At 38.4% G+C, this 14,346-nt stretch overlaps 1 protein-coding gene across 22 annotated transcripts in view; it reads right to left on the minus strand.

The window, feature by feature from the left end:
* The window catches only part of DTNA (dystrobrevin alpha), a 396,589-nt gene that overhangs the window by 62,418 nt on the left and 319,825 nt on the right, over positions 1-14,346 (minus strand). For all 22 annotated transcript variants that reach the window (XM_060121882.1, XM_060121881.1, XM_060121878.1 and 19 more), the window contains 4 exons: positions 12,116-12,270; positions 9,256-9,361; positions 6,719-6,885; positions 3,747-3,871 (listed from right to left, as the gene is read on the minus strand). In XM_060121882.1, coding sequence (XP_059977865.1) covers positions 3,747-3,871; positions 6,719-6,885; positions 9,256-9,361; positions 12,116-12,270 — 553 coding nt within the window. The remainder of the gene's footprint in view (positions 1-3,746; positions 3,872-6,718; positions 6,886-9,255; positions 9,362-12,115; positions 12,271-14,346) is intronic.

Raw genomic sequence — 14,346 nt, forward strand, 5'->3', positions numbered from 1 at the left:
GAATTGTCCACAACCTTAAACACCAACTGCATCATGTCTGTCCTCCACTGTCTCAATTTTCATTCCTATAACTGATGTCTTAGTTCAGGTAAAATGATAGCGCTAAGATCCCCATCTCATCTCCAAGCTGTTTTTAGTCTTATTTTAGGTTCACTGTAAGATGTTCCGCGGTACAATGAGGTGGAATTTAGAGTTCAGAAGTGAGTCTGACAGTACAGAATTTTTTGAAGACGAAACATGAATACAGTAGCCTATAGAATCTATTTGTGTCAACTTGACTAAGAGCAAAAAGTTTTAAAGGTTTAATTTTTATCTTAGGAAACCAGAGTTAGTTTGGATTCTACAATGAAGAGAAAAAGGTAGACTTGTTTGTTCCAATGTATTTATGGGAATGGACATGATGCAAGGCAGGTTATGAAATGTCAGCACTACATGCAAAAATTCATTGACACTTTTGGTTCTCAGAACCTAATGCTAAACTGATTTCTCAGATTTTTTAAAGACACATTCTTTGTTGGGTGAGGTCAAAATAGCAGGTTCAGTATTTAATCTACTCTGAACATATTAGCCGAAGTTCTGAAAACTAGCTTAGTGTTTTATATTACTTATCTAGGATATGCGTGATACATGAGACTAGTTTAAAGCTAATTCTGCTTTGAGCAGGACACTTTCACTTTATAAGAAGGATGCTAATTTTAAACAAATTGTTCTGTGAATTTTGAAAAGTGAGGTGTATCAGATTTTAAAACAGTGGGCAGAATGAAATATCTTCATTTTAACTTTGAAAAAAGTGGAAAAAAATCAACTTGACAACATTTCTGGTTTTCTTTTGTCTTTTTATTAATATTCTCCTCTTGCTCTATCTCTAGGAAATGAGAAAACAAGTGGATTTGGAATGCTTTTTAACTAGTCTGGTAAATTTACTCTATTGAACCTGGTCACCCCAAAGCTGAAATTGCAGTTCCTTAGTAAATGGCTTCACATTTAACGTTCATCACGAAAATGTTGAACTTGGGACACAGAATGGCTAACCTTGGCACCAAAGAGCAGTTTTCAAAGGGACCTATTTCCTCCACAATCAAATGGCAAGGTACCTCATCTAATAAATAGGTCACATTGGGAATTTTAAACATATTTAGTCTTAGGAAAAAGAAATAGCTCCAGAAGATAAGGTCACAGAGGCCTAGTGCAAAGTTTTCTTTCTGGACAAGATGTCTGCAAAGGACATTTTTATAAAATTGGCATTCTTTTCATAAACTGAAAGCACTCAGCTTAAAGGCAGAATTAGTTTTAAGCTAGCCTCATATCTCTCACCTGTTTTGTGTCTCATAACCACTTATAAGTCTTTATAAGCACACTAAAGACTATTGACTTACCAAGTATCCCTTTTGGCAGCAAAAAATTGAATAGAATAGAGACAGTTAATCATGGTAACATTTACAAGCAATGTAATAGCTAAGAACAAATGCCAAAACACCAAAATGCCACTACTTAAGTGGCTTTTATGTGCCTATGATAATTTAGAATAGCTAAATGAACAGCATACTTTAAGATTAGAAGTCTTAGATATCCCCATCCAAAAAAAAAGAAAAAAAAGGAACATAAATATCTGTTCAGGGCAATAACATCAGAATAACAAATAGAAAAATGTCTAAAGCTAAAAATTAGTAAAAAATCTGTTCTAATAGAGATTGGCCACTCTGCATCCGGAATTTCTTGCGTGCTATTTCAACAATTAAATATTTTGTATAATTTGTCTTTTAAAACTGACATTCACCCTGGAAAAATATATTATCCGTGAGTACAGATCAGTGTTTTGATTCAAGGACTATTTTAAGAATCTGGTTAAACATGGAACTTTTACCAGAAAAAGGCACATTTTGTGTAGAATTTTGGGGGAATCCTGAAACTCTCCACGGAACCCAAGTTGTGTGGCATGGCTTCACTTCTTTCTCATTTTTTTTTTTAAATTTAGTTATTTTTGGCTGTTTATTTGCTCTACAGCAGGTGGGATCTTCCTGGACCAGGGCTCAAACCCATGTTCCCTGTATTGGCAGATGGATTCTTAACCACTGCACCACCAGGGAATTCCCTGGCCTTGCTTCTTAATTCTGTCTCCAAGTGCGAGGCCCCATCCTAACTCCGTTTTGCTGCAAAGCTCTTAGAGCCAGGCTGTTTACCCCCATCCTCTCCCTACCTTCCCCACACCCATCATCTCGGATTGAACGCTGTTCTCTTGGGGGGGAACCCCTAAGGGGTTCTACCAGCCCCTAAGGGGGCTGGTAGACAGTCACTCCGTGGCCAAGCTCAGAGAGCCCAGACCTACTCTCACTTATGTTTTGTTCATTCACAAGCAACTAAGTGATCGTCCCTGGCTATGGGGAAGTAAGTCAAGACTTCAGGAGAACAGCTCGTATGAGCTCGCTTTCTGCAGGTGATTGGTCCTTTGGGACACTTCCCAGATTTCTTTACCCCTGGTTTACTTTAAGGCTTATTTTTGGGAGCAAAATTTCCAAAAATAAGTCAACCACATTCTACAGGATCAGTTTACATTAGTTTGTGGATGCTTCCAGACTTGTGTGGATTGCTGGGGGCAATGAACCCTCAGCACACACCCAGAGTAAACCAAACAAAGCCCTGTGGGATTTATACAAAGTCCACAGACATGCTGCAGCACAGTGGTTTGATGGGATCTGTTCATGTCCATTAGGGGAAAGAGTGGCTGCTTTCCTAAGGCTCTGAGATGCACCACAGTGCCGCTAATGGGTTATGTTCTCATCTGCCTGAAGCGTGAACCTTGCTTTGGTGGATTCCTAACACCCATGTGTCCCATCAGCCAACCTCTCGAGGTCAACAGGCAAACACAGGCCCTGCAGTGCACGTGGTAGTGCTGAAGTGTGCACGATGAAAGGCAGTTCAGAAGGAGGGGGAAAGCCTGTTCTAGAGGCTTCCTGAGACACTTGTGACTACGTAACTCCTAACTGTGCCCCAAAGTAGGTAATGAACTTCTTTCTTCTTCTGAGCCCAAGATAACACCCAAGAAAGAAATACTTTCTTCTACCTAAGCCTCCTCTGTTTTCTGAGCCAGGCAGGCCTGAGACAGGCCCCCCGACATGAGGCTTTTGGGAAGTGGAAGGGGTGGGTGGTAGCACCGTTCCTTGGGCCAATTCCCTTTGCCCCCCAAACTCACACATACTTTGGATGAACTTCCCCTCCAATACCCCTTCTTCAACCCTCCCTTGCACAGGCCATGATTCTTCTAAAGTTATATAACTTGGGATAAAACAACAGCAACAGCAATGATTCCTAGGCTTGCTGGCATCTTTAAGATGACTGGCTGTGCAGAGAAAGGAAACAGAGGGCTTCTCTATTTGGGACTCAAAGCACACAAGACATTAAGGTATGGCGTGCTTTAAAATTTCCTGACCACGGTAATTCCGTTGATTATTAACGTCCAATTGTGCAAACTCCAATAACATCGTTATTTTACAATTATAAAATTTTTGAATATTTTCCACTTCAAGGTAAATTACACAGTGGGGCATATTTGTACATCTGGGCAGAAGTACTATATACCTCTCCATGAAAAAAATTATAATAACATGACTTTCACTCTTTTTTTTTAAGACAATAAAATTTAAAACTTGGTCCCTGACAACTAACAGGAAATTAATTGTCTTTGTATGGATCTGCACACGCATCAGTGAAGAAAGCTGTCCCTCAGTCTGGCGGGTAGAGATACTCACACGATGTGGGCCAAGTTGAGTGGTTTCTCAGGCTGGTCAGGGAACATGGGGTGCAAAGGTTCACGGCTGGAAGCACAGCTCAGAGACTTGCTTAATGCATTGGTGAGCTTCTTAGCGGGTGATTTCTGGAAGGAAGAAGAAACGTTCAAGTGATAACCATCAACATTTATGTAACATTTCATCAGATGATTTGTTTTCATAGTAGATATCCATTCATTCATTCAGGAAATCTTCTTTGATAATCTACTCTAAGTCAAGGATTTTGCTCTTTGCTGGGACCAGAATGCTTGGAATTAGCCATCAGGGTAACTGCCTCGGGCTGCACAGTGTCAGCAAATGCTGTGATAAATGGAAGCAGTCATTGTGCTCAGGACGTCTGAGCTGGGACTTAATGAACAGCAGGGGTCCTTCTGACAAAACTCAGGGGACTGGAAGGTCATTCCAGATGGAGGAAGAACAGGAGACCCTGTTCTGGAGAGGAAAGCAGGAGGGAGACCACTGAAGTCTTATATGCCGCGTCCAAGACTGTGGTCTTTACCTCAAATGCAGAGGGAGACAATGAACAGGTTAAATCTCAGAGGTGACCTGATTCTAGAAGGACTGCTTCTCGTTAAGAACAGAAAAAGGTTTGAGAGGGGATAGGAATGGAAGTAAGGAGATGGGTAGGAGGTTTTGTGGGAATCCAGGGGCAAGATGTTTCAGGTGCGGCTGGATACATCCGGTTAGAAGGAAAAGTGGAACTTCAATCTGAGTCTCTAGAATTTATGTTCTTTCCAGAGCATCATGCTACATCTTTTTCATTTGGACCAGTGGAATGTTTATTTTAAAATTTCACAGCCAAGATGATCAAAAATAGCCTACCACATATAATAAATCTTTACCCCAATTTTTCCTTTCTGTGAGAAGCGATTTCTCATTTTGTCACTTTCTTTGACACACAGAGTCCATAACTGGCAACATAACGAAGTGACTTTTGTCCTCATTTTTAAAAGCTAAGTAATGGGAACATTGTCCAAGAAGTCCCTCTTTGGCTTTTGCTAGGAGGTTTAATTCTTCGAACACTTAAAACAGCAGTAACAACAGCTCTTCACCCCATAAACGTTGGGGCTCCTTTGTCCTCGTGAGGAGTCTGATCCTACTCTGTAAAGACATTGTCCTGCCATATAATTGCAGAGTTCAAAACCCCTAAGAAAAGGCTCCTTATCTGACTTTACATAAAGCAACAATTACAAACGATTAGTCTATAATCACCAACCCTCTAGGACTTGGAATAGAACATATTTGAAAATTGGTAATACGCTGACAATAAGAAAATAGAAAGTATTTCCTCCAGCGTTCTATACGAAATTGTATCTCATGATCTGTGCTAGTATATCTATTCTCAACATGTGATGGGTGCCAGTAGTGATGGGTGGCATTTGAACTGGCATCAAGCCCTCAGTATACAATGCCTTAGTGAAGAACTCTTACTTGAACTCAGAATCTGACACGTGCTAAACAATTAATATATTTGCACTGAATATCAGTTCCCAATAATAATTCCTAGAAAGAACACTCTGATTTAAAATGTATATTCTCACTACTCAGCCATAAAGAATGAAATAATGCCATTTGCAGTAACATGGATGGACCTGGGGATTATCATACTAAGTGAAGTAAGTCAGACAGAGAAAGACAAATATCATATGATATCAATTCTATGTGGAACCTACAAAAAATGATACAAATGAACTTATTTACAAAACAGAAACACACTCACAGACATAGAAAATAAACTATTGTTACCAAAGGGGAAAGGTGGGCAGGGAGGGATAAATTAAGAATTTGGGATTAACATATACACACTACTATATATAAAATAGATAAACAACAAAGACGTACTGTATAGCACAGGGAACTATACTCAATATTTTGTAATAACCTATATGGGAAAGAATCTGAAAAAGAATAAATATATTATATGTATTATACATATATGTATAACAATCACTTTGCTGTATACCTGAAACTAACACAACATTGTAAATAAACTATACTGCAATTAAAATGCATATCTGAAGACCTTTGTAAAAATAAAATGAGTTACTCTTTAAGTAAAGACTATAGGTTGATTTGAGACACATTAAAATATAGAAAAAATGCTTTTAAAAAGTCTGCATTTTCTTGTGATACAACTATTCCAAGAGGAGTTGGCAGGACTGATGGCACATTCCACGAAAAAGAATCTGTACATAGAGCAATACTTTCACAGAAGCACCAGAACAACATCACTGGACCTGGTCTTTGAGTTGAACTGAGACAGAGGTCAGCAAACTGTAAACCACCTGAACAGCAAGCTCACGGGGGCAAATTCCTCCCATAGACTCAGGGCCATGTGCTCCTGAGAACACTTTCATCACATGGACAGGTCACCTTTCGCAGGTCAGTATCACAGGTCACCTCCAGCAAGTTAGTCACTTGCACTACTCATGAAAAGATGATTTTCTAATATCTCCCCCTCCTCTAAAAAAGTAGAATGAAACAGCATCCTTAAGCCCACACGCTCGCAGGTCTTTCCTTCATGTTCCAGTCATGCAGTTAAGACAACTCCAGAATCTAACTAACAATAATTTTTAGGCGATTCCCACAAACCACCCCCAAACTTGAAAAGAACCTTAACTTACTGTGAAAATGAGATTATGTTCCAGAAGGTGCTTGCTGTTTGGCTGTTACCTAAATCGATACTGAATTATCTGTATTCCAAGAAGTAATATCATTTGAGTCTTCCTATATTTTAAGCCTTAGGAAGCTACACTGGGTTCAGACACAATAAGTAAGAGGTCCCAGTAAGGTGGGGAGTGGGAGGGGAAGGAGGGAATGTGAGAGGAGAAGGTAAGCGTGTCGCTTGATTCAGTCACCATGCTTGCCGTTCCCTTGCATTCTGGACGACACTCACACATCCAACTGTAAGTATTGCCTGGACCTTGCCTTACCCAGGACGTGTACTCTTTCATTTGGTGCTGGTTGCTATGGGAACCACCGGCATGTCCCCTCCAGAAGCAGTCCTGACAGAGCTGGTAATTGTGACACTGTTGGCATCGGTAGCGAAATCCCATCATACTCTCACTGTGGCAGTACGAACACTCAACTGGATGGAAGACTGAGGGACAAGTTAATGAAGAAAAAAACAAGAAAACAAAAGTATGAGCCAGAAGAAGGAAAAATACAGTCCGACAAGAATTGCATTTTTCTGCTGTGCGCCATGATTTCCGATGATCGTCAGTTTTCGCCGAGAGAAGCATTAAGTTTATTCCTAGACTCTCACTACCCTTTTCCAGAATGTGTGTGGAGGTGGGAGAAACAGAAGGGGATGGAGGATAGGGGTTCTTTTAAGGGCAAATCTCTGTAATTCCATTTGCTCTTCTTACTCCCGTCCCTTATACTACGAGACTATAAATTACCCAAACTGGCTCGCCTTTCCCCCAAATGTTCTCTGTCTCCAGGAGATCAGCACAGCTCACGGAAGACTCAGAAACACAACGGATGAACACAGCTGATTGCCCAGTGGGTTGAGAGCAAATATGAGAGAAATGGAAGAGGAGAGGAGGAAGAAAGAAAGGCAAATGGAAGAAGAGTAGAAAAACTGGATGGGAGAATTGAGTTACTTTTTAAAAAATGGAGTAGCTAATGGGCTTATTTAATGAGTGACACTGCTTTTGTTTAACAGATTTTTTTTTTTAATTTCCCCGAGAGGCAGATGGATAGGGCCCAAAGAGATGAATAAGTTGTCTGAATACAGTTCTAAGTCAGATAGCTCAAGAGACACAACTTCCTTTGGCAGAAAATTTGAATTATAAAGCAGGCAAGGTAAAATATTTGAGATTTGAATCCAAGTAACTGCATGTTATGAGCTAAAGATATCAACAACAATAAGAACAACTCATGCTTTTGGTAAACTTTTTCTCTGGCTAACCAGCCAGGGAAAATATTGCAAATAAAAATAAATAAAGATGAAAAGTAAATTGTAAAAACAAAGACATAACCAGTTTTGAACACACTGTCTTCTGAACCAGCATCACATTCCCTTTTTCTGCCTCCTGGGAAAGGCTGAAGTGAGACTTGAATCTAGGGACAACTGTTCTGGGACAGGGCCTAAGGAACTCATTTCCTGCAACAGGAAATGCTGAGAGAGAAGCCATGAAATGACAAGTTTATAATTGGAAAATGACTAGTTCTTAAACTGCAACACAGTAATATGAACTCATCGTGCATGATCTGGACCTTGATTGCTCTTTGCTCTAGCAGATGAGTAAGTAGCATAAAAAAAAAATCTGTGACTGGTAGTGCTTACAGAGAAACTAGTAAGTTCATTCTTTAAATCTTCTCCATGAGCAGAACAGGATAGATTTATAACTTTAACTAAGGGAGATAATTAGGGCAGATGCCAGATGTTCTAAATGGGAATTTAAAATAAGCTAACTTTAACCCCAATGTATATTAAAGATATGTGTAGAAGTTAAGATTATAGTAAGAGATAGGAGATAACTTATTTTCTATTTAAGGCTAGAGAATTCCCAGAGTTAGATTAAACAGAAAATAAGAACATCTAAAGATCAGAGGGAGGCAATGGATTGTTCCATGTTTAAATTTCTTTAAACCTTGCTGAACTGTATTTTATATTTAAGTTTGGATATGCCAAGAGTAATTAATTTTAACATAGAAATACTTGCTTTTATAAAAACAAAAGCACATGACAAAAGTTACATTACTCATTTCTTTTATATAACTACAACCACTGAAAGCTTACAATTCGGAGCATATGACTAAAGATTAGCAAGGTGCAACCATCCAATTTTTTTCTATCTCCTCCACCTATTCCTGATGGAGTGTCTAGGAAGAAATAGTTAATGCCAGGTATACCAAGAGTAGAAGTTCATACCTAAAACAAATACTAGAAAATGTCACATTCCTTACTGAGGTTCTCTTTCCATTACAGGAAGTTTTTAAGCCACACCTGATTTGTAACTGAGAGGTGGACTGTGAGATTTAATAAATTTTTAGAATGGACAGTCCTAATTGTGCAGTGCACTTATAAGGCCTTACTGATGAGGGAGACAGGTTAGTTCTATTAAAATTCAGAACTACTAAACAGACCTCCCTACAACAATGACCTTGGCTTAATAATTATAGATTTGATGGCCTAATTTCGGTAATGAAAAAATTGCCTTAGGAGTTTGGGATTAACATATACATATATGTTATTTATATGTATATTAACATATACACATTCCCATATCTAAAATAGATAACCATCAAGGACCTACTGTATACCACAGGGAATTATACTCAATATTTTGTAATAACCTATAAGGGAAAATAATATATATTTTATTTTACATATATATATATATATATATATAAAAAACTGAATCACTTTGCTGTACACATGAAACTAATGCAACATTTTAAGTCAATTATACTTCAATTTAAAAAAAAGGCTAAAAAAATTGCCTCAGTAGTAACTACTCACCGTTTTCTACATTTGCCAGTCGATGCAGAAGGGGCAGCCAGACCAGGCACTGCGGGGGAGGATCTGACATGAGTGTGTCCAAGAAACCATTTAAGGTGACTTTTTTCTGCATCAAAAAACCCATAAAAATTTAGAATCAAGAATAATCTTAATTTACCTGCTATGTAAATATCATTTGAGATAGAAGAAACAAGACATTCAATTAACCTCTAATAAATAAACAGCTTGAAACTAGTTCTGAATTTAAAACATTAATTGCTTTTTATATTTAAGCCCACATAAGACTGGATTATCTCCACTGAGGCTGAGTCAATATCATCACAAGGAATAAAACAATTCTGAGGGGATCATTTTCATACATGAGGGACAGTATGAAAATGGTGAGGAAAGATGGAGAGTAGACATTCTCCATAAAATTTTACCCAATAGTACATCACAGCACACTCGACAATTCCCGTATCAGTCTTCTAAATTTGTAGAACAGCTTCCCTTTCAAAGCTCCTCAACTTCCATAAGGACTAAATATTTTGTGGTTAATGTGAATGGTTCTGCTATACAAGATTAGGAGTGAATCCTGTTCGGAGGGAGCTATCCTTCCCTGTTAGAAAAGAACACTCTAAATTAAAAAAAAATTCTCTTCTCTACTTTCTTTATGTATCTTTTCTTACAATTCAGTCGGATTCTGTGTCATTATCCTGGGCTTTTCTGATGCAGAAAAGAAATGTATTTTATCTATAAGTTTCTTTCAAAATGAAAAAATAAGAAGTTATATTAATATATGACATTTTCATAGTATGAATGACAAAAAAATCTACATGCAAAGATCACTACTTTATTTAAATTTTTGAATTAGAATATCAAGGTGGATGGGATAGTTTTATATTTTTAGATAAGAAATCAGCCCTGAAGAGCTACAGTGCCTTTTCAAGGCTTAAACCTTACACTTGTCCTTGTAATTCACAAAACAACTGTCTTGGTAGCCTTCTATTAATGTTTTCTTATTGGCAGATATTTACAGTTCTAGCTTTACCTCATAATACTAAATATGCTTTTTATAGGGTTGTTATTAGCATTATAATTAAAAGATAAATTATGTAAAGTATAAGTAATGAGACAGTAGTTTTTCAAAAGCTACTACAATTCATATGTCTAAAATAATACTGTGTTTCAAACCAATCACTTGGGGCAGCTTTGCAATGAAGCAATTAAAGCAATTTTGGAATTTCATCATTCGAACTGCTGCTATAGCCAGTTTATGAAGCACAAAAATAAACTGGTCTTATTATTTTTATTAGTGTTGCCTCTTTTTGTACTTTACATGATTTTATCTATTTTGACCATTCATCATACTGGCTAAAAATCACTACTGGATGTCAAGAAATGCTACTATGATTTCCACATATATAAATTTCTCATCATTGAGGGTATATAAAAGATTATATAATGGGCAGTCTCTAGGATATTTCAAAAGGAATTTTGAGCAATGGCAACATCCTATAAATTTTTTTGAATAGATAAATTCTATGAGATTAAAAAAGTCCTATTATTCTGGCTGACTTTTAATGAGAAATATTCTGAGGCATTAGTATATTTCCTGAGGATTCTACAATGCACTACCTAAAATCAACAAATGTACAAACAAACAAGTAAATCCAGGGGCAGAGAGAGCAGTTTGGGTTTTAATGCAATAGGCCAGGCAATCGAGGATGATGAGGAGAGAGATCTGAGAAAATTCTAGAAGGTGAAATCAGTAGGACTTGGTGATTGATGAGAAGTTCTGGGTGAAGAAGTTGTATAGAAGGAGGCTTAGGTGAATGGATCCATTCTGAGGTCACCAACTCGAAAGGGAAAGGGAACTCCAAAGAGGAGTATGCTTTAGCTGGGGACAGAGGCCAGGTATCTAAGCCAGCCTGGGGGTGAGGGCGTGGGAAAGGCCAGAAAGGCTTCCTGGGTGAGAACCCATCCTCCTCACCGCCCCACCCCCGCCCCGCCCAGCGGCAGTAGAGTTTGATACTTAAAGTATCAAGCCATCCCTTCTCTTATTGAGTGTATGGATACATTTATAATTCTATATAAATCCATGACCTACGGGGATGCCCAAGGCACCACCTTGGACCTCTTAGATCACCAAGTAAACAGACAGATGAGGTTTACTAGCTGGAGGTAAATGCAGCTTTTCAGTGGCTGCTAAGCACTGATTTCTTATTTAACGGATCCTTTTAGAGGACATACTTGGTTAGTTCAGATTTTTAAAAATTGTAAACAAATCTTCAGTTTATGGATTTCTAAATCTCCACTATGCTGTGCTGAAGAATAGTTCTAGACATGTAGATTTTCCACATGACTGGAGAGATATAAACACGGAGAGTCCCCCAAACTAAGCAGCTTCCCTTGGCTGACTTGTACCACCCCCAGTTAAAACATGTTGCTCTGAGCCCCAATGTAGTGGACGATTTAGGGCCTCCCAGATGGCATGGGGCATGTGCTGTGATTCCTTTCTTGTCTCCTTTGCTAAATTGGTGAAGCTCGGTGCTGGGTCAGACTCATGCTTCATGTGAGGCTGAGTAACAATTCAACCCTTTTGATAGTGTGGTGGTAATGATGTTTCCGAGGGTATAGCGTTGCTGTAGGGGTTAAATTAGACAATGCAAATAAAGAACTTAGCAGGATGCCTGGTTCATGGTCAGGAAACACCACCTATTATTATTATCCAAATGTGTTGAGTTCAGTTACTGACTCAGAGGTCATTTGTCAGAAGCTGGAAGATACACTACAAGTTACCATGAAGAAGTAGTGACTTGGAGTGACACACAGGAGAGCAGCCACTGAGAGACACTTCCTTAAACAAGTTTTCTCCTACCTGTTGAGAGAAACAGGATCTAGCTGACTGTTCTGTGTAACCAAATGAAGGCCCTTCAAACACTGCTGTGGGTAGTTTGAGAACTTCCCGCAGGAACTGATCGTATCGTCCATAAACCATCACCCCACTGGAGTCAGAAATCATTGAGAAAATATCTGATGGATGGAAAAGGAAAGATCTTTATTCATCACATAAAGATTCCCCACTGTTTTAGTTCAATATATCTACCGCAAATAACAAAAAACGTGGCAGAAACTAAATATTTAATTTATTATGAAAGAATAATATGAAAACTAGTTTTTCTGCTGAGATACTCCTGGCATGGTGTTTTCTCTGGTGTCTTTCTGTAGATGATTCTGGCAAACAGCATTAACTAGTAATTTGGATAAAAATAGCATATTTTGATAAGACAGAGAACATCACATTTTTAGTTTGAGGTCAATTATCAACTCATATATAACTCGACGGGAGGCATTTTTGTACATGTGAGAAATATGCTTACCTCTTTTGAAATACACAATGAAAATATTACGACAATGTTAGGGTGTGTGTGTATCTAGCAAGTGAGCTATTTACCCGTCTATATTGTCACTAAAACGTTTGGGTTTTGGTTTAAGATATTGAAAAATGAAAGACATAATGGGGATAAGGATGCAATGAAAACACTTGATTAACTTCCCACAGAAGCAGAAAACTTCCTATAAATCACAGTGTTCTGGGTGGAAGGCAATTGATTTACGGGGAAGGGTCTTTTGCCTCATGCAGTCGAGAGGAAGCCTGGCCTTGCCAACGATCAGTGAGGTAAAGTCAGGGTTCCAGGTTATTCTCAGCAGAGCCACTGGCTTCACTGAGCCTCTTTTCTTCAGTTTCTGCCACTGTGGGCACTTAATGAATATTACTGGCATAATTTCCCAAGGTACTCTATAATTCCTCTGTGGAGATCACTACTGGAAGGAAAGGGTTGGCTATTATATGGTTTGTCACCATGCTAGATTGTAACTAGGCCAGCACAGCTGCTGGGATAAACTGTTGTAAAGTCAATATGCTACCTCTGCTCATTTTGGACTTAATTTTTCAAGGTCAAAATGTAATCTGGGGGCATTGTTTTACACCGCAGCCAGATGTTAAGCATATTATAGGCTTTTATTGGATTATGTTTTGAGGATGTGAATTGGCTCTCATTTTCTTTAAATAGTCCACTTACAAAGGGTTTCTATTGTGTTTAAAATAGTTAATCAATTATGAAGCTACAGCAATTCTACATGAGCAACAAAAATTAATGTTGTTCTCATTCACTTTCACAATATTGTTTACTTAGTGAATTTCATCTCTCATGTTTCATTATAACTAGTCAAAAAAAGAAGTTGCCAACAGCAAAAAAACCCCCCAAAAAACCAAAAACAAAAACTCTTGTACAATTCCACATATAGAAACTCAAGAATTCCAATCAAAAGGAGGAACAAGAAACCTTGAAGAGGTAAGTGTACTTTCTCATTAAAGCTGCCATGTTGTTTGTTTGGGGGCCGGGTGGTTAACTATCATTTGGCCATCCTGCTGAACTTCTACATTTGGATTTTCTAGGCCAGGGCACATTTTGAAAAGTAGCTTAGGCTTTTCAAATCTTCCACTGAAATAATTTAAACAACATCTCTAACTGGAGTAAAAGCAGAAGGGGTACCAACAGTGCCCTTTCACAAACTTGAAGCTAATTTTAAATTCATTTGTACTGATAAAGTTCTACTAAGCAACAGCCAGACTAGGGCTAAGTCCCTGGGATTAAAGGGAAGTGGCTGTTAATGACCACTCAGGTTTTTTTTTTTTTTTTTTTTTTTTTTGCGGTACGCGGGCCTCTCACTGTCGTGGCCTCTCCCGCCGCGGAGCACAGGCTCCGGACGCGCAGGCTCAGCGGCCATGGCTCACGGGCCCAGCCGCTCCGCGGCATGTGGGTTTTTAAAAAGAAATGAGGGGACTCTGAGGAAGCTCTCAACATGGTATGTGTTTGTACCTTAATCTTGGGCCCTCTGTTTTATATATATTTTTATATATATATATATATATATATACACACACACACACACACACGCTCATATATATACACACATATATATACACATATATGTAATATTCTTATAACATGAAATATATGTGTATCTATACAATATAGAGGGCTGTTTCAAGGATTAAGCTAGTTACTAGATGAAAAGCACACAGATGCATACTTGGCACCTATA

This window comes from Lagenorhynchus albirostris, chromosome 14, assembly GCF_949774975.1.
Source record: "Lagenorhynchus albirostris chromosome 14, mLagAlb1.1, whole genome shotgun sequence".
NCBI classification, from domain to species: domain Eukaryota; kingdom Metazoa; phylum Chordata; class Mammalia; order Artiodactyla; family Delphinidae; genus Lagenorhynchus; species Lagenorhynchus albirostris.